We start from the raw sequence: 19,392 nt of genomic DNA, 5'->3' as shown, positions 1-19,392 counted from the left end.
CAATGTAATTTTGCTGGCTAAACTAGGGGTACGTTCCAAACAAGCGCATTAATTTGATGGTACTTTAACATGCCACGTGCTGCTCACTCTCACCAAGTGGGCAGTGCTACTGTAGAACTAGTCTGTGTCTTCTTGCCGTTAGTCCAGCGCAGCTTAGATTGATATGAGGAGACCAATACTAGACCCTACTGAAGTAGCACCCATTGACTGGAAGGAGCTACGCCTCACAGTGTTACACGTAATTCTTCTCCATAATGCTTGTACTGGTAATTTAACTAGGGCAATATCTGGCATCAGTCGAACATCCCTACGGCGGATATTAGCTACTCACAAATGGCACCCTTACAAAATCCAGCTGCTGCAGCATCTCAGCGAGGATGACCCAGATCGGCTCACCGAATTTGCAGAATGGGCAAAACAAAAATTGGAACAGGACCCTCAGTTTACACAGAACATTATGTTCAGTGATGAAGCAAACTTTTTTGGGGAGGACATTTATATGGATACACCTAAATAAAATGGGAATGGTGACAGTTTTCTTGCGTAGGGTGTCTTGCATTGAAATCTGCTGCAATGACCCGGGTACTGCATTCACAAGACATCAACACAATTTCTATCCGCTCCTCACGTGTTAACCTCTGCGACATGTCGATGTCTGTAACCAAAGAGAAACTTGTAAATAACTCATGAAAGAATAAAGTTACATTAAAACCGAGCACACCAATGTTTTTCTTGTGAAATTCTGAATAAGTTTGATGTGTCACATGACCCTCTTCCCATTGGAAAAAATAAAGTTGGATCCAAAACTGCTGACATCAAAATAGCCGCCATGGTCACCACCCATCTTGAAAAGTTTCCCCCCTCCCATATATTAATGTGCCACAAACAGGAAGTTGATATCACCAACCATTCCCATTTTATTTAGGTGTATCCATATAAATGGCCCACCCTGTCGTTCTAGGTTTAAGTTTTAGTTTTAATATTAAATCCTTATCGCATCTTGAATTACACTTCACATTTTCATTTCTTTTTCTTCTAGGCTTTGTACAGTTCAATCAAGAATGAGAAGTTGCAGTGGACAATGTAAGTAAATGTGAACAAAGTCTTGATTTGCCCTGTACTTGTCTAGAGAGAACATTGATATTTCTTGCTTTTTTCAACAGCCTGTAACATGTATTCGTTATTAAGCTACAGGCAGCTGAATATAATATTTTTCTTTGTTTTTCATTTTGATTTTTATAGTATTGTCAACAGACACAAAATATCAGGGAGATAAAAGTTCATTACAAAATTTGATGCAGTATATTAGTATGAAGGTGTATAGTCTACAGTATGGGACGATGGCTGGACTTGATGCTATAGTATAATATGGTGGAAAACATACTTGAAGTGAATCCCTTTAGATGGGTGCAATAATGATTGAAGCTTCTTGCATATTTTACTGTTTATTTTGAATATTAGAAGAAAGCGGTCACAACTTTTAAAAAGATTAATTAGAATATTTCTAATTCTATGACCATTTGGTCTGCTATAAATTAAGTTGACCAAACTCCAGACATAACTGAAAAGTTATTCAGTTTCTGCACTTAATTTCTCATTTTCACCAAATGAGTTAAGGCCCCATAAAAATTGGACTAAACTCATCCGAACCCGCTAATATTGTCAGGCTTGGCCGACAGTCTAATGTGTGAGGGGGACTCCTGACTCTCGCCTGAAAATTTCAACTGCTGATCCTATTGATCGGCGAAGAGAACACACCCCAAGAGGAGTCTGGCAGCCGCTCTTCAATAGAGAACACAACTATAGTGTAGCGCTTAATGAGCCAAGCATTCCTGTGTATGGGAGAGTTGGTGGCGATTGTTCACTGACAGCTATTTAATGTGTACAGGGGCCTTTACTTTATCTCCTTAAATGATTACAGACCTTTTAAAATAAGGAAGTCGGATTTCCTCCATCATTCTAATATAATGGGTAATACTCACCTGTGAAGCCGGAACTGGCCTTCTTCTCTTATGATTGCTTTTTTTGCAGTAATTTACACTAGGTATCTCAGATCACCTGTCAAAGATCTTTGACATCATCATCATAAACCTTTTAAGGCCGGCTTTGGCAGTTTCCTGGTACATGAGTAATACTGTATATAGTTTCAACCAGAGATATTATAGTATAGATAGTTGCGATGTCCAATCAATCCACTCACCCCAATAGAGCAACAAAGAGTAAACAGGATGAGTCCTTAAATGCCAAGTTCAAAGCAAAGTATAGTAATATAGCGCTTCAACGTAAGGGTGTAATGAATATCCAAAAGGATCATATCAGTCACTCACCGCTATTATTAACCTGAGGAAAGAGCGACATCAATAATACCAGACCTAGTTCCATGGATATTTCATCCAAATTCAGCCAAAGTAAACACCTGACTGCTCATCTGTACTACCTGCTCTGCTTGTTTGTCAGCCCATCCTGCTTACTCTGTTGTCCAAGCTGATTCTTGAGTCATCCATCAAGATCTGCTCCACTGTGCTGTCACTCCTGTCCTTACTACTCATCCCAAGAGCATGCTTACGTCTCAGCTTATATGGATGCATTGCCTCAAACTCCAGCTGTTACACTTCTGACTCCTCAACCCTTGCTATTCCATAACTACCTACTGCTGTTAGTTTTGATGGAGATCTTAAGACATGACAGGGATTTGTGAACCGATGCACAGTACGATTTGAACTTTGCTCCCAACTATTTTTTTCTGTCCATTCTAAAGTGGCATTTTTTATTCTTTGTTATCTGGAAATGCTTTGGTCGAAACATTAATGGGAATGAGATGATACCATGATGCATTCCCAAGCTTCCTTCCTGTCTCCCTTGGTTATGTCAACTCTTCTGGAGGTCTGCATATAAACCCAAAAAAAAGTTTTAGCTATTCTTGATTGGCCACAACTCGCTGGTCTTACAGTCATTCAAAGATTCATATGCTTTGCTAACTACTACCGGTAGTATATTTTATACCACTCATAAATGGTACCTCTTATGAAACTTATTCAAAAGGGTATTTATTCACCGAACTGATCGGCTTCTGCAGTTGAAGATTTCAAGCAACTTAAATATTGTTCTTGTACTGCTCCAGTTCTACAGCACCTTTATGTTGATATTTCTTTCTTCCTAGAAGTGTATGCCTCTGCTTTTGCTGTAGTTCTATCACAAAATTCCTCAGAGTGTAAAAATTCTCCATACAATTTCTTTTCCTAGGAACTCAGAATTACTCTATTGGTATTCATCATCTACTTGTAGGAGATAAGTTTCTTGGGACCATCTATACAAACCATAAACACCTGTAGCATCACCAGTCTGCGGTTAGGCTGAATAGACATCAAGCCAGATGGTCACTATTTCTTGCAGTCTGACTTCATTCTTACCTACCATCTTGCTAAATAATATAATAGTTTCATGGAAAATAACCCCATTTACATAAATTAGATAGTTATACAACTATGAAATACCATAGAGGATGGGTACATAAATGGACATAATATGACTATCGCAAAGATATATAAAATATATGGAAAGAAAAAAGCGAAAAAAAGGCCAATGCAAAAGATTTGTACAAAAATACAAAGATAATTTTATTGACATAAATCCAAGGTATAGGAAACAGTGAGATAAGAGTCAATAATGACCATAAAAAGCACATGGGCAAAAGATGGGGCACACAAAGGTATATGAACACAGGGATAATAGTGATTACAGCAATAAACAGTACAAAATTTAAGAATCCTACATCATCCCTTAGTAATACAAACAACCAGTCATAATATGTATTGAGGCACATAGGTATCATTACACCCCGTGGTGGAACGTGCCACCACACATACTATACACTGAACATGTAAGCATACAAAAAAGGTTTTTACTACATAGTATTACCTCAGACTGGTCGATGGTAACGGTCCTACCTGAGTGTACCCCCCCCAGGTACACTCAGGTAGGACCGTTACCATCGACCAGTCTGAGGTAATACTATGTAGTAAAAACCTTTTTTGTATGCTTACATGTTCAGTGTATAGTATGTGTGGTGGCAGGTTCCACCACGGGGTGTAATGATACTCATGTGCCTCAATACATATTATGACTGGTTGTTTGTATTACTAAGGGATGATGTAGGATTCTTAAATTTTGTACTGTTTATTGCTGTAATCACTATTATCCCTGTGTTCATATACCTTTGTGTGCCCCATCTTTTGCCCATGTGCTTTTTATGGTCATTATTGACTCTTATCTCACTGTTTCCTATACCTTGGATTTATGTCAATAAAATTATCCTTGTATTTTTGTACAAATCTTTTGCATTGGACTTTTTTTCGCTTTTTTCTTTCCATATATTTTATACATCTTGCTAAATAGATAGATGTGCCGTATTATCTTGGAACCATTCTTCCCTCATCTCCTGTCACCCAGGTGTAAAATGAACTGATGAACTCCCTCCCCATATTTACTGGTGGCCAACATGGAAACCAAATGTCAAAGAATTTGTGCTAAACTTGTCCTGAATGTGCACAGTGCAAACCTTCATGTCTAATGCCTCTTGGTCCCCTTCAGCCTCATCACAAGAGTTTTGGGCTGAAATTTTTATGGACTTTGTCACAGATCTTCTGAGGCACCAGAATTTACTGCTATCAGGGTTGTGATGGGCTTCAATGTTTTGATTTATTCTTTTACCAGGACTTCCATCTGCTCTGCAGCTGGCGCATGTATTTTTTAAATATGGGACATTTTCTGGTCTTCCAGAATATTGTTTTTGACCATGGTGTTTGACTCCAGGTTTTGGAGGGCACTCTACAAACATCTAAAAATCTCTTTAGAATTTTCTTTTGCCTACCTCCCTCAAAGTAATTGGCAAACTGAGAGAATCAGTCAGTCCAAGAAGCAATATCTACAAATTATTTCTAATGCTCATCAAGAAAATTGGCCGGATTTCCTTCCTTGTGCCAAATTTGATCATAACAATTCAGTTTCTAAGTCTTCATGAAAACCTCCCTCTGTGACAGTATATGGTCGAGAACCTCATCTTCCTTTGCCAAATGTATCAAAAAGTCAATTTCCTGCAGTGAACAGCGTCTGTCAGAACAATCATAACATGTGGACTTGAGGTGCAATCCAATTTGGGAGCAGCAGCTGCCAAACTGAAGAAGAGTGCTGATATACACTGTCAACTTTATCATAAAATCTCTCTTTGTGATAAAGTTTGGCTTTGCTGAGCTGGTCGTCCTTGCCGATCCATGTGTCGTCCGTCAAGATCCACTTTTCTGCACTGTCACTTCCAGTCTGTGCTGCGCACTGAAACTCATGGCTTATTGAATCCACCTCACCAATTTAGGTCATAACAGTGAGTACAATTATACCCAAAAGAGAGGTCTCAAAGTATTAAATAGAGGTCTTTTAGTAAGCACCTCCAGTTTCTGTTAAGTCACTCTATGTCACATGATCTCTTATGAGCAGTCATAGAATCATAGAATCGTAGAGTTGGAAGGGACCTCCTGGGCCATCTGGTCCAACCCCCTGCTCAAAGCAGGATTCGCTAAATCATCCCAGTCAGATGTCTGTCCAGCCTCTGTTTGAAGACTTCCATTGAAGGAGAACTCACCACTTCTCGTGGCAGCCTGTTCCACTCATTGATCACTCTAACTGTCAAAAAGTTTTTTCTAATATCTAATCTGTGTCTCCTCCCATTCAATTTCATCCCATTGCTTCTAGTCTTTCCTTGTGCAAATGAGAATAAAGTTGATCCTTCTACAATGTGACAGCCCTTTAGATATTTGTAGACAGCTATTAAGTCTCCTCTCAGTCTTCTCTTTTGCAAACTAAACATTCCCAAATCCTGCAACCTTTCCTCATAAGACAGGGTTTGCAGACCGGTCACCATTCTGGTCGCTCTTTTCTGAACTTGCTCCAGTTTGTTGATGTCTTTTTTAAAATGTGGTGCCCAAAACTGGACACAATATTCCAGATGAGGTCTGACCAAAGAGGAGTAGAGGGAAATAATGACTTCACGTGATCTAGACTGTATGCTTCTGTTAATACATCCTAGAATTGCATTTGCCTTTTTTGCTGCTGCATCACACTGTTGACTCATATTCAGTCTGTGATCTATTAGTATACCCAAGTCTTTTTCACATGTGCTGTCACTTAGCCCTATTCCTCCCATTCTATATATGCTTTTTCCATTTTTATTGCCCAGATGTAGTACTTTGCATTTCTCCCTGTTAAAAACCATTCTGTTAGTTGCTGCCCACTTCTCCAGTTTATTTAAATCTTTTTGAATCCTCTCTCTCTCTTCTCTAGTATTAGCTATCCCTCCTAGCTTTGTGTCATCAGCAAATTTAATCAGTTTACCCTCAATTCCTTCATCTAAATCGTTGATAAAGATGTTGAACAATACAGGGCCCAGGACAGAGCCCTGTGGTACCCCACTTGAGACATTCTTCCAACTGGATGTGCAGCCATTTACGACCACTCTTTGGGTCCGATCACTAAGCCAGTTATGAATCCACCTAACAGTTGCCTTGTCCATTCCATACTTAATCATTTTTTCAATAAGGATTGTATGAGAGACTTTGTCAAATGCTTTGCTGAAGTCAAGATATACTATATCTACAGCATTTCCTTGATCCACCCAATCAGTGATACCGTCATAGAAGGAAATTAAGTTAGTCTGACATGACTTATTAGTTACAAACCCATGCTGACTCTGTTTAATCACTTCATTCTTATCCAGGTATTGACATACATGTTGTTTAATAATTTGTTCAAAGATCTTTCCTGGTATAGAAGTCAGACTCACCGGCCTATAGTTACCTGGGTCCACCTTCTTCCCCTTTTTGAAGATAGGAACAACATTTGCTCTTCTCCAGTCTTCTGGCACTTCTCCTGTTCTCCAAGAATTTTCAAAGATTATAGAGAGGGGTTCAAAAATTTCTTCTGCTATCTCCTTCAGTACTCTGGGGTGTAATTCATCTGGACCTGGAGACTTGAATTCATTTAGGCTAGCTAAGTGTTTCCTCACTATCTTTCTGTTTATATATATCCTGGATTCTTCTATTCCCTTAATAGGACAGTGAATAACAGTTGATGTTACATTTCCTTTCTGAGAGAAAACAGATGCAAAATAGGAATTTAAAAGTTCAGCCTTCTCAACATCCTGTCTTACCATTTCATCATTTTCATCCTGTAAAAATCCTATAGCATCTTTGACTTTTCTTTTACTTTTGACATATCCCCAAAATCCTTTATTATTGCTTTTGACATCTCTTGCAAGCCTCAATTCATTTTCAGCTTTAGCTAATCTGATTTGTGCCCTGCAGGTTCTGCAGACAGCATTATATTCTTCTTTAGATATGCCTCCCTCTTTCCATTTTATAAACATTTTTTTCTTCCTTTTTAGCATGTGCTTAAGTTCTGTGTTCATCCATCCTGGTTTCCTTAACTGCTTCCTATTCTTCCCTCTTTTCGGAATTGTTAACAACTGTGCTTTGAGAATTTCATTTTTCAAGATTTTCCATCCTTCCTGGACATTTTTGTCTTTAAGGATATCCAGCCATTGGATCCCTCCAATTCTCTTTCTGAATCCCTTAAAATCTGCCTTTCTGAAATCTAACCTTGACGTCTGAGTCTTCACAGGTCTTCCGCCTCTAGTTATCCAAAATTCTAAAATAGCATGGTCGCTACCTCCTAGGGTCCCAGCCACTTTTACCTCCTCAACCATTTCCTCCCTGTTTATAAGGATTAGATCCAAAGTAGCAGTTCCCCTTGTTTTCTCCCTTACCTTTTGGAAGATAAAGTTGTCAGTAAGAGAGGATAAGAATTTCCTTGACCTGTTAGTTTTGCCTGAGAGAGATTCCCAACAAATGTCTGGATAGTTGAAATCTCCCATGACAACTATGTCATATTTTTTGGAGAACTTGGCCATTTGATGCATAAAGAGTTCATCCATAGCTTCAGGTTGCACAGGCGGCCTGTAGTAAATGCCTACAATGGTGTCCTTTCCATTGTTCTGTCCTTGTATTCTTACCCAAACAGTTTCCACAGAACTCCCAGTCTCTGAAGCTTCAATCTCTGTGCAGATATACGCGTTTCTAACATACAATGCGACACCCCCTCCTCGTTTATCAAGTCTGTTTCTTGCAAATAAGTTGTATCCTTCTAGTCTTGTATTCCAATCATGTGTATTGTCCCACCAAGTTTCAGTGATTCCAATGACATCATATTTCTTTTCCTGTGTTAGTAGTTCCAATTCTCCTTGTTTGTTGCCCATGCTTTGTGCATTAGTATAGAAACATTTTAGTTTGTGATTGGTTTCTCTTTCTCCAATATTTGTATTAATTAGATTCTTTTGTCTTTGTTCTTCCTTTCCACTTCTAATAGCAGAGTTCTCAATAGCATTTGTCAGGTGTATGGCTTTTTCTGGTCTTTTGCTTCCCTTCCCATGTTGTTCTAGTTTAAAGCTCTCCTTACAAGTGTAGCAAGGCGACTTCCAAATACATGCTTTCCAGTCTTCGTAAGGTGCACCCCATCTCTAGCAAGTAGTCCATCGTATAAGTAGTTCACTCCGTGATCCAGAAATCCAAATCGTTGCTGACGGCACCATCGACGTAGCCAGTTGTTCACCTGCAGAATCTTATTCCACCTCCTTGTTCCATGGCCATCCACTGGGAGGATGGAAGAGAAGACCACCTGCGCTCCCAGTTCTTTCACTTTCTTGCCTAAGTCTTGAAAGTCTCTGCAGATGGTTTCCAGGTCGTTTCTTGCAGTGTCATTTGTCCCCACATGTAGTAGCAGGAATGGGTAGTCATCTGTAGGTCTGAAGAGTCCTGATATCCTGTCAGACACATCTTTAATTTTTGCACCTGGAAGACAACACATTTCTCTTGAAGTTATATCCGGTCTGCAGATAGCGGCCTCAGTTCCTCTCAACAGGGAATCCCCCATGACCACCACTCTCCGTTTCTTCTTCACAACATTTTTCTTTCTCCATCCAGGAGAACTCTGAAGGCGTACAAGGTTGCTGCTTGTTGGCAAAGTCTTTTCCTGATGTATTTCTTCATTGTTTTCCTGCGTGAGAGCCTGGTACTGGTTTCTGAGCAGTATGGGTGCTGACTGCCTCCTGATCCTCCTGCTTCTCTGGGTCACATGTCTCCATTCCTCTGTTTCTTCAGGTGCACTTCGAATTTCTTCTCTTTCTGTAACATGAAGAGATAATTCTGCTCTGTCCAAGAACTCTTCACCTTCCTTAATGATCTTCAACGTAGCTAACCTCTCTTCGAGATTTTGCAACTTTTCCTCCAACAGGGACACAAGCTTGCATTTGTGGCATGTGAAGTTTGGCTTTTCCACTGGTCAACATCTCCAAATTATGTGGTACCGTTTTTAACTGTATGTGATCCATTGCAGATCTGCTAATTGACTTAGCCCGCTGCATATATGTCTGGTGAAATGTAGTTTACATAAAGAAGTTAACTAAAACACTAGATGGAAAGTGATTTGCTATCTGGTCCAATTGTTGCAAAGGGATCATTGCAACCTATCCAGGATATCCGGAAGTACCAGTACTGAGGCCAGATATCAATGTTTGATGTAATGTTGTGATCCAACTCCAGGCAGCTCCTAAAATAAAATAGCGAAAAGCCTTATGATGACAGCTCATGAATTTTTCCATCCGTTTGGCATTAGTTGTGATCTGTTAAGTTGTATGAGGCTCAAAAAACTGATATATTAACCAAGCCTGAGAATAACAATGTTGTACGTTCTCTTTTGCTCCACTATTTGGCAGTTTTAGTGGATGTCATTTCACTCAGTACTAAAATGTGTTTGCCAAATCTGATATATTCGGCAGGTTCATCCAACATTTAATTCCTCTCCCCACTGAAAACATACTTACAGTTAACCGAACCAAGTATGGATGATCGAGAGTAATAGCTGTAAGTTAAGCCATGTGGTTGGCAGCTTTTTAAAGTGTATGGCGACCTTAAAGGGGTCAACCACTACTTTAGAAGTCCCTATCATGTGAACTAACTGCCAAATCCTTCTGTAACCTGAGATGCTCCCCTTGATCACATGATCTCTGGCTGAGAATACCCTGACTTCCTGTTACCTTACGTCAGTTTCTCCCCAACTTCCTGGCTCTGGAATCTGATGTGTCGTCAAAACAACACATGCAGAGGCATCCGCATACATCCGCACGACCTGCGTGCCCAATGTTAAAGATAGGTACGCAGGCCGCATTAGGACGTAGGCGGAGCTGACCGGAGGAGGTGCGGCAGTGGGCGGAGCTTCACAGAGTCAGTCCGTATCCCTCCGCAGCTCGGCCAACTGCAAATGTGAACCTAACCTTACTGAGTTAGGACAGTGGACAAACCATTGACTATTTGCTGTTGAATTTTCTGCTCCAAAAACCAATGTCGACAGGAAAAATGCTGTGTAAAATGCGAGCATCCATGATGTGTTTTTACACATGTTTTTGATGCACTTTTACTTGACTTTTTTTCCATTTTTAATTGAATGCAAAAATGTTAACAGAACTGACAAACTGCAGATTTGAAAAACTGATTAAATGGTTCAAATTCACCGTAAACTGCAGCGTTTTTACCCTTCAAAAACACTCAGTAAAAAAAGCGCAGCGGAAAAACGGGGAATGTAAACAAACCTGAACTACAAGCTTACAAAAGCTTAAAAGTCAGTCACAGAACTAATCTGTTTATTAACTGAACTAATTATGTCCATGATAGTAAGAATACGCAGTATATTTGACGTATAGACGATGTATTTGTATATCTGATGTACGTGTTTAGCAACAGAGGAAGGAAATAACAAGGTTCAAAATGTAATTTTATCTGTAGTAGAAACTAATAAACATTGTTGTAACTCTTTTAGACTTTGAATGCACATAAAATATTTATTTGTAGCTGCTTATGTTAGCACAAAAATATGGTTCGCAACATAATTCTTTATCCCAGATGTGCTAATATGGCAATCACAAAGTTAACCCTTGCAGATGTGCTTGGAAATATGATTACATTTCACATTTCTCCTTATTACTGTAAAGAGTATGGTCTGCTATAAATGGAAGAACGAAAGTCTATAAAGTTATTTGGCAAAGACATAAAAAAGCGAAAAAACATAAATCATGTTAGTGGAATTATATTAGGTTGGTGCTCTGTTACAGGGACTGGGCATAATACACTCATGGATTCTACAGCATACCAGAAATTCTTTAGTGTAGATTGAGGCCATTTGTCAGAAAACTGAAGTTAAAATGGATGTTGCAAGGGTGCATTAATTCAAAAATCACAATCAAATCAACTCTGGCTTAAAAATGTAAAAAAAAAGTTACATGTCAAACTCCAGGTCCAAATCACACTGAAATGCACCAGTCCTAGAAGAGGGCAGTTCATTCTTTACCCCAGGAAATCGATGTATATTTATTATATTTCTGCGCTTTTTGTAGGGTGATAGAATTTGCTCAGATTAGAAAGTTGAAGTGAGTTTAGAATATTGCTTTTTTTATCTGTTTCTTACATGCTTTAACTCTCTATGGGAGTTGTCAGACAGTCGTATAAATTGGAGCGAGATCAAAATGCAGTGCACGGACTGGACTGCGGCTCTCCCTACCCAAACTTGACAGCTTCATGTATTTCTATACATCTGTCACGCTTGTGTCAGGAGAACTGCTGTCCAGTAACAATTGCATAGTGCAGCATTCTGAGATTACTTACCGCACCACACCATATATGTACGGACGTAAGGATGGGTTGAGCAAAAGGGGATGTGACTGTGACCCCACTGTTGCATATAGTTGGTCCCCATTGCAACAGCCAGGATTGCAGCTATGTGCGCTGTTTAACTCATTCCACAACGCTGCCGTACTGACTATGCTTGTACTTTGACCAAAAGAGAGAACACTCCATCATCACCCCTGTAGCATGGTTTCGGTGTGTCAAGGTATCCAAAGATCTAACCATGGCCTCCACATCTGCCATATACTACCTCCTACCAGATCCCTCTTGGGGAGGGGCCGCATAGGATCTGTCAATCAAACACTGGGGTTTTTAATTCATTCTTGGAACAAAAAGGTGGAATTGAAGGTAATCAAAAAGTTGTATGTACCCGCAAATGGTACTAGTGAAAAAAAATTATAACGCAGCTTTTTCTACAGAAAAATATAAAATAAGTGATGGGTCTAAAAATCTGGCTACCAGCAAAAAGTGTTTGTTTTTAAGTGTTTTTCAGTGCAAAAGTATTAAAACATTATGAAAACATACATTTGGTATAGTAAGGACCCACAGAGTTAGCGCTCATGTGGATGAGCGTATACATTTTTAATTGGACAGCGCACTGAGCCATGTTACTCACTAAGGTTGCTCAGATGAACGATATTTCTCTCCGTCCGACTGTGTGTAAGAAAAAAATCATAGCATGCCCTACTTTGGCCAATTTACAAACCAGAATAATGCATGTAAATGGCTGGCAGCTCCTGCACTCGTCTGATATTCAGAAGAGCACACGGAGCTGCACTCGGAATCAGTCTTGTCTGCATTTTACGGAGAGGACTGGCCCAAGTTTTCATACGCTCATCCGCAGCCGCGCTAAAAATTACATGTCAGTCATCGAGAATGGTGAACAAATGGATACATAATATAATGTGAAAAGTCCTCACACTGCGCTGTTGACGGAAAAATGTTCTCAGAAAATAGCGACAGAAAAACAAATTATCCTTATATTAAACAGGGTATCGCAATAATCATACTGGACCACAAAATTAGGATAACAGTTCATATGTGCATTCCAGTGAATGGTATGAAAGACAAAATGTACAAAAAAAATGGCACAATAGTTTTTTATCTATTCCTTCCTTTATAAAGAATTAATAAAAGTTGTTTATTAAAGGGAAACTTTCATGTACAAAAACGCTATTAAACTGCAGATATGGGGTTACCTACTGAGTCAGGCCAGCGCTCGCATTGAGAGCCCCACTGTCTGGAGGAAATTAACTTTATTCGCCCCAGCAGGCTCGGACTTTCAGTCACGGGTGGGCTGAGAATTGGCTGTCAGTCAGTGCCGGAGGCATGGTTTGAGCCGCTGCTCTCTATGCACTGAACCACGCCGGCCCACCCCTATGACTGAAGGGCCTGGTCTGCTGGAAAGAATAAAGTTAATTTCCTTCTGGCAGTGGGGATCTCAGTCGGGGCACTAGGGAGGTTCAGAATACTATTAACCTTCTGATTATCCATATATCTGAAGATTAATAATTTTTTTTTTTACTTGGCAGTTTCCTTTTAAGTTATTTGTACTCCAGAATAGTTCTACTGACAAATACAACTCATTCTGCAAAAAAAAAAGAAACTCTCATATGGTTACATCAAAGGAAATAATAAAGTGTTATGGCGATTAGAAAGTGCCAGAGAAAATATGGGAAAAAAATGCTGTGTCCTGGAACCCCCAAAATAGGTCAGTCCTGAAGGAGTTAAAGTCATCTTTTTGTGCCATCCTTAATCCCTTAGTTAAAGGGAATCTGTCACCCCTTTTTTCGAATATGAGCTGCCGGCACCTACGTCAGGGGCTTATCTACAGCATTCTGTAATGCTGTAGATAAGCCCCCGATGTAACCTGAAAGATAAGAAAAAAGAGTTTATTATACTCACCAGGGGGGGGCGGTCCGGTCCGATGGGTGTCGCAGTCCTGTTCAGTCCGGCGCCTCCCTTCTAATAATGGTGACGTCTTCTTCTTTGCTGCCTGTCGTTGCTCCGGCGCAGGCACACTGCTCTGCCTTGTTGAGGGCAGAGCAGAATACTGCAATGCGCAGGCACCGGACAGCTTCCCTTTAAGTAACGTCTCCGATTAGATGGCCAACAATTTGCTTTAGCAGTTTGATATGGTTTCTAATCCTTTTTCTAACCTCTAATCTGTGGAGTTGTTGCCCTTATTTTAAACAAATTATGTATTTTTCGGACAGCTGCCAATCTGATGTAAGAACCCAGATTCTGGTGTGTAATCTTGTTTCATGCCAGGACATTTTTCTATTTGTTCATTACCCCTGAAGACACCTGTTAAGATCTAGCAGTGATAACTTACAGAAATACTGCTGATCTGAAGGGTCTAAATTGGTTATGAATCAATCTGAGCCATTCAGCTCTTCTGGGAAGACTTTGGTTTATATGTGTATGCATAGTTGAACTCAAAATTATTCAACCCTCATTGTAAATTGTTTGTAGCAAAATGTACAAACGTTCTCCTGTTTCAATTAACCAAATAAGAACAATTTAAATAGCTCAACTCAACTAATATAATATTAATAATAATAATCATATTTATTCATTAAGAGGCACATGCCACTTGATGAATTAGACATATCTTGCAACTAGCATAGGCCTCTGCCAGAAATGTTACTCCAGTTACTCTTTAGTAACACTATGACTGTTAAAGGGAACCTGTCATGTCATTTTTGGCATGTAATCTGTCTATAGTGTGTTGTTAGTGATGCAATTTGCATCACTAACACTTTTTTCCATCAAAAACAGCATTGTAATCATGTGCAAAAAGCAGGTTATATAGTTACATCGTACTTTCTCATTTACTCATAAGGGTGTGCTTCATTCGGTCACGGTTGTCACCGCCACTGCAGTTTGACTGAGGTTCCCTGGGTTGCTCTGACATCACTGAAATCCCCTCTGAAAAATGCCTGCGCTTGCGCAGTGTATCATGGAGACGTGCTTGCGCAGTGTCAATCTGGGAGCTGCGCAAACGCTGTGACGAGCTGCTCCCTGCCCATGCACACTGAAGCTGTGTTTATTACCCAGCTTCTCTGACTGTGCAGCAAAAGCTGATTGACAGTGTGCAAGCACGGCTCCATGATACACTGCGCAAGCACAGGGTTTTTCAAAGCAGATTTGACTGATGTCGGCGCATCAACAGGAAAATCATTCAAATTGCATGGGCGGTGACAACCGTGGTCGAACGAAATGAAGCACACCCTATGACTACATGAGCAGGTCCCATCTAATCATATAAAGTGCTTTTTGCACATGATTAGGCCGCCATTTTCAATGAAAAAGACATGTTAGTGATGCACATTGCATCAATAGCAACGCACTGGGGACAGTTTACAAGCTAAAAAGGACATGACAGGTTCCCTTTAATGAATTTGTTGGGCAGGCTTTGTCATGCCCTGTCCTATCCCAACTTCACCCATTTTGATGGAGCTGGTTGAGATTGGCATGAAAACACTAAAAGTCACTAATTTTGTGATGGTTTACGTGAGAATTCTGGCAAAAACACCTTCATGGATCAGGTCCAAAATGCCACTTTTAACCACTTAGTAGGATCCCTTTGGCTGTTGTGACCTGCTGCAAACGTGATACAGTACATAGCCAGACACCAGCTTCTGACAGCGTTTCCGAGGAATCCTAGCCCATTTTCAAGGTCAATGTTCTCTAGAGCTTGACTCTTGGGTTTGTTTGTGCTTCCTTTAACCCCTTCACCCCCAAGGGTGGTTTGCACGTTCATGACCGGGACAATTTTTACAATTCTGACCACTGTACCTTTATGAGGTCATAACTCTGGAACGCTTCCATGGATCCCGGTGATTCTGACATTGTTTTCTCGTGACATATTGTACTTCATGTTAGTGGTAAAATTTCATTCAAATAACTTGCGTTTATTTGTGAAAAAAATGGAAATTTGGCAAAAATTTTGAAAATTTCGCAATTTTCCAACTTTGAATTTTTATGCCCTTAAATCACAGAGATACGGCACACAAAAAACTTGATAACTAACATTTCCCACATGTTTACATCAGCACAATTTTGGAACCAAAACTTTTTTTTGTTAGGAAGTTATAAGGGTTAAAAGTTGACCAGCGATTTCTCATTTTTACAACACCATTTTATTTTTACGGACCACATCACATTTGAAGCCACTTTGAGGGGTCTACATGATAGAAAATACCCAAAAGTGACACCATTCTAAAAACTGCACCCCTTAAGGTGCTCAAAACCACATTCAAGAAGTTTATTAACCCTTTAGGTGCGTCACAGGAATTTTTTTGAATATTTAAAAAGAAATGAACATCTAACTTTTTTCACAAAAAAAATACTTCAGGTTCAATTTTTTTTATTTTACCAAGGGTAACAGGAGAAATTGGACTGCAAAAGTTATTGTGCAATTTGTCCTGAGTACGCTGATACCTGATTTGTGGGGGGGAACGACTGTTTCGGCACATGGCAGAGCTCAGAATGGAAGGAGCGCCGTTTGACTTTTTCAATGCAAAATTGGCTGTAATTCAGATCGGACACCATGTCACGTTTGGAGAGTACCTGATGTACCTAAACAGTGGAAACCCCCTACAAGTGACCCCATTTTGGAAACTAGACCCCCCAAGGAACTTATCTAGATATGTGGTGAGAACTTTGAACCCACAAGGGCTTTACAGAAGTTTATAACGTACAGCGGTACAATTAAAAAATCATATTTTTTCCACAAAAATGATCTTTTCACCCCAATTTTTATTTTCCCAAGGGTAACAGGACCCTAAAAGTTATTGTGCAATTTGTCCTGAGTATGCTGATACCCCACATGTGGGGGTAAACCACTATTTGGGCGCATGGCAGAGCTCGGAAGGGAAGCAGCGCCATTTGACGTTTTTGGCTGGAATTGAGATCGGACATCATGTCGCGATTGGAAAACCCCTGATGTACCAAAACAGTGGAAACCCCCCACAAATGACACCATTTTGGAAACTAGACCCCCTAAGGAACTTATCTAGATGTGTGGTGAGCACTTTGAACCCCCCAGTGCTTCACAGAAGTTTATAATGCCCGGGCGTGAAAATAAAAAATTCGTATTTTTTCCACAAACATGATCTTTTAGTCACCATTTTTTTTATTTTCCCAAGGGTAACAGGAGAAATTGGACCTCAAAAGTTGTTGTCCAATTTGTCCTGAGTGTGTTGATACCCCATATGTGGGAGAAAACTACTGTATGGGCACACGTCGGGGCTCGGAAGGGAAGTAGTGACGTTTTGGAATGCAGACATTGATGGAATGGTCTGCGGGTGTCATGTTGCCTTTGGAGAGCCCCTAATGTACCTAAACAGTGGAAACCCCCCACAAATGACCCCATTTTGAAAACTAGACCCCCTAAGGAACTTATCTAGATGTGAGGTGAGCACTTTGAACCCCCAAGGGCTTCACAGAAGTTTATAATGCCAGGGCATGAAAATAAAAAAATCGTATTTTTTCCACAAACATGATCAATTAGTCCCCAATTTTTTCATTTTCCCAAGGGTAACAGGAGAAATTGGACCCCAAAAGTTGTTGTCCAATTTGTCATGAGTACGCTGACACCCCATATGTGGGAGAAAACTACTGTATGGACACACGTCGGGGCTCGGAAGGGAAGCTGTTGTGAGTTCATTTTCCCCTTCATTACTGAGGCCCGAGGAACTCCCTCTTCTGGTAAAGAAAGGTAGTGAGCCTGATTGTCAAACACCTGAGGCTGATGATTGTGACTGGCTGAGTGGCGTTACGGACTGGATATAATGCTGCCGACGCCCTTCTGCCCTGCGGGTGATTTCTCTGTGTGATCCTTGGAGACCAGTCTGAATTCCTGCTCCTCCAAAGCTAAGTTTTCTGCTCGGCCTTTTGCTTTTGTGCTTTGACTTTGTTTTTGCTTTGTTTTTCTGGATTTCTGCCATTCCCTGCTGGGGTGTGCTGAATTCATTTAGCTCTATCTTCTGAAAATACCTGAGTGCTGATTCAGTTTTTGAAGCCTAGCTGCTTCAGGGTCTTTTTCATATCAACTGGTTGGCTTATGTCTTTGATAGGGTTTTGGCAGATTGCAGACAGCAGCCTTCCTTTCCTTTCCTATCTAGGTAGTTTTGGGGCCTCGCCTTTGCTCAGTCTATCTTTCTGTCTGTGTTAGTATTTTCATATATGTTGGGGGCTGCCTATTGCTTTGGGGTCTGCTCTGGGGCAGTTTAGATTTCCCCTTTCTTTCTTTAGGCCTATGTATTTCTCCGGCTGTGATCGAGGGGTCTAGGGCATCGTAGGAACCCCCCACGGCTACTGCTAGTTGTGTTGATAGGTTCAGGGGTCTGCAATCTGATAGTTGCCAACTTCTCTGGTTTTCTGGACTTAGCTTGTATTTTTGCTTTTGCCTCCTACGGTGACTCATTCATAACAGGAAGCAGTGACGTTTTGGAATGCAGACTTTGATGCAATGGTCTGCGGGTGTCATGTGCGTTTGGAGAGCCCCTGATGTACCTAAACTATTGAAACTCCCCACAAGTGACCCCATTTTGGACACTAGACCCCCCCACGGAACTTATCTAGATGTGTGGTGAGCACTTTGAACCCCCAAGTGCTTCACAGAAGTTTTTAACGCTCGGACGTGAAAATAAAAAAATCATTTTTTTGCCCCCAATTTTTTATTTTCCTAAGGGTAACAGGAGAAATTGGACCCCAAAAATTGTTTTGCAATTTGTCCTGAGTAGGCTGACACCCTACATGTGGGGGTAAAACACTGTTTGGGCGCATGGCAGAGCTTGGAAGGGAAGGAGCACCATATGACTTTTTCAACTCAGAATTGGCTGGAATTGTGATCAGACGCAATATTGCATTTGGAGAGCCCCTGATGTGCCCAAACAGTGGAAACCCCCAATTCTAACTCCAACCCGAACCCCAACACACCCCCAACCCTAATCTCAGCCCTAACCCTAAACCTAGCCCTAACCCTAGCCCTAGCCCTAACCCTAGCCCTAGCCCTAGCCCTAACCCTAGCCCTAACCCTAGCCCTAGCCCTAACCCTAGCCCTAACCCTAGCCCTAGCCCTAACCCTAGCCCTAACCCTAACCCTAATGGAAAAATGGAAATAAATACAATTTTTTTTTATTTAATTATTTTTCCCTAACTAAGGGGGTGATAACGGGGGGTTTGATTTACTATTTATGGCGGTTTTTATGTTTGCCAGCTGTCGCACGCTAAAAGACGCTTTTTATTGTAAAAATAGTTTTTGCATCACCACATATTGAGAGCTATGATTTTTCCGTATTTTGACCCACCGAGTCATGTGAGGTCTTATTTTTTGTGGGACGAGTTGACGTTTTTATCGGTACCATGCTCGGGCACGTGACATTTTTTGATCGCTTTTTATTCCGATTTTTGGGACGCAGAATGAACAAAAACCAGCGTTTCATGAATTTCTTTTGGGGGAGTGCGTTTACACCGTTCCGCGTGCGGTAAAATTTATAAAGCGGGTTTATTCTTCGGGTCAGCACGGTTACAGTGATACCTCATTTAGGTCGTTTTTTTATGTTTTATCGGTTTTATGCAATGAAAACTATTTTATATAACA

At 40.5% G+C, this 19,392-nt stretch overlaps 1 protein-coding gene across 1 annotated transcript in view; it reads left to right on the top strand.

The window, feature by feature from the left end:
• The window catches only part of PSD (pleckstrin and Sec7 domain containing), a 582,815-nt gene that overhangs the window by 464,445 nt on the left and 98,978 nt on the right, over window positions 1–19,392 (top strand). Inside the window, exon 12 of the mRNA XM_073585761.1 lies at window positions 1,040–1,083. Coding sequence (XP_073441862.1) covers window positions 1,040–1,083 — 44 coding nt within the window. The remainder of the gene's footprint in view (window positions 1–1,039; window positions 1,084–19,392) is intronic.

Source organism: Dendrobates tinctorius, unplaced genomic scaffold, assembly GCF_039654945.1.
Source record: "Dendrobates tinctorius isolate UK_male_01 unplaced genomic scaffold, ASM3965494v1 ptg000089l, whole genome shotgun sequence".
Lineage (NCBI taxonomy): Eukaryota > Metazoa > Chordata > Amphibia > Anura > Dendrobatidae > Dendrobates > Dendrobates tinctorius.
This window is presented reverse-complemented; position numbering and strand designations above follow the sequence as displayed.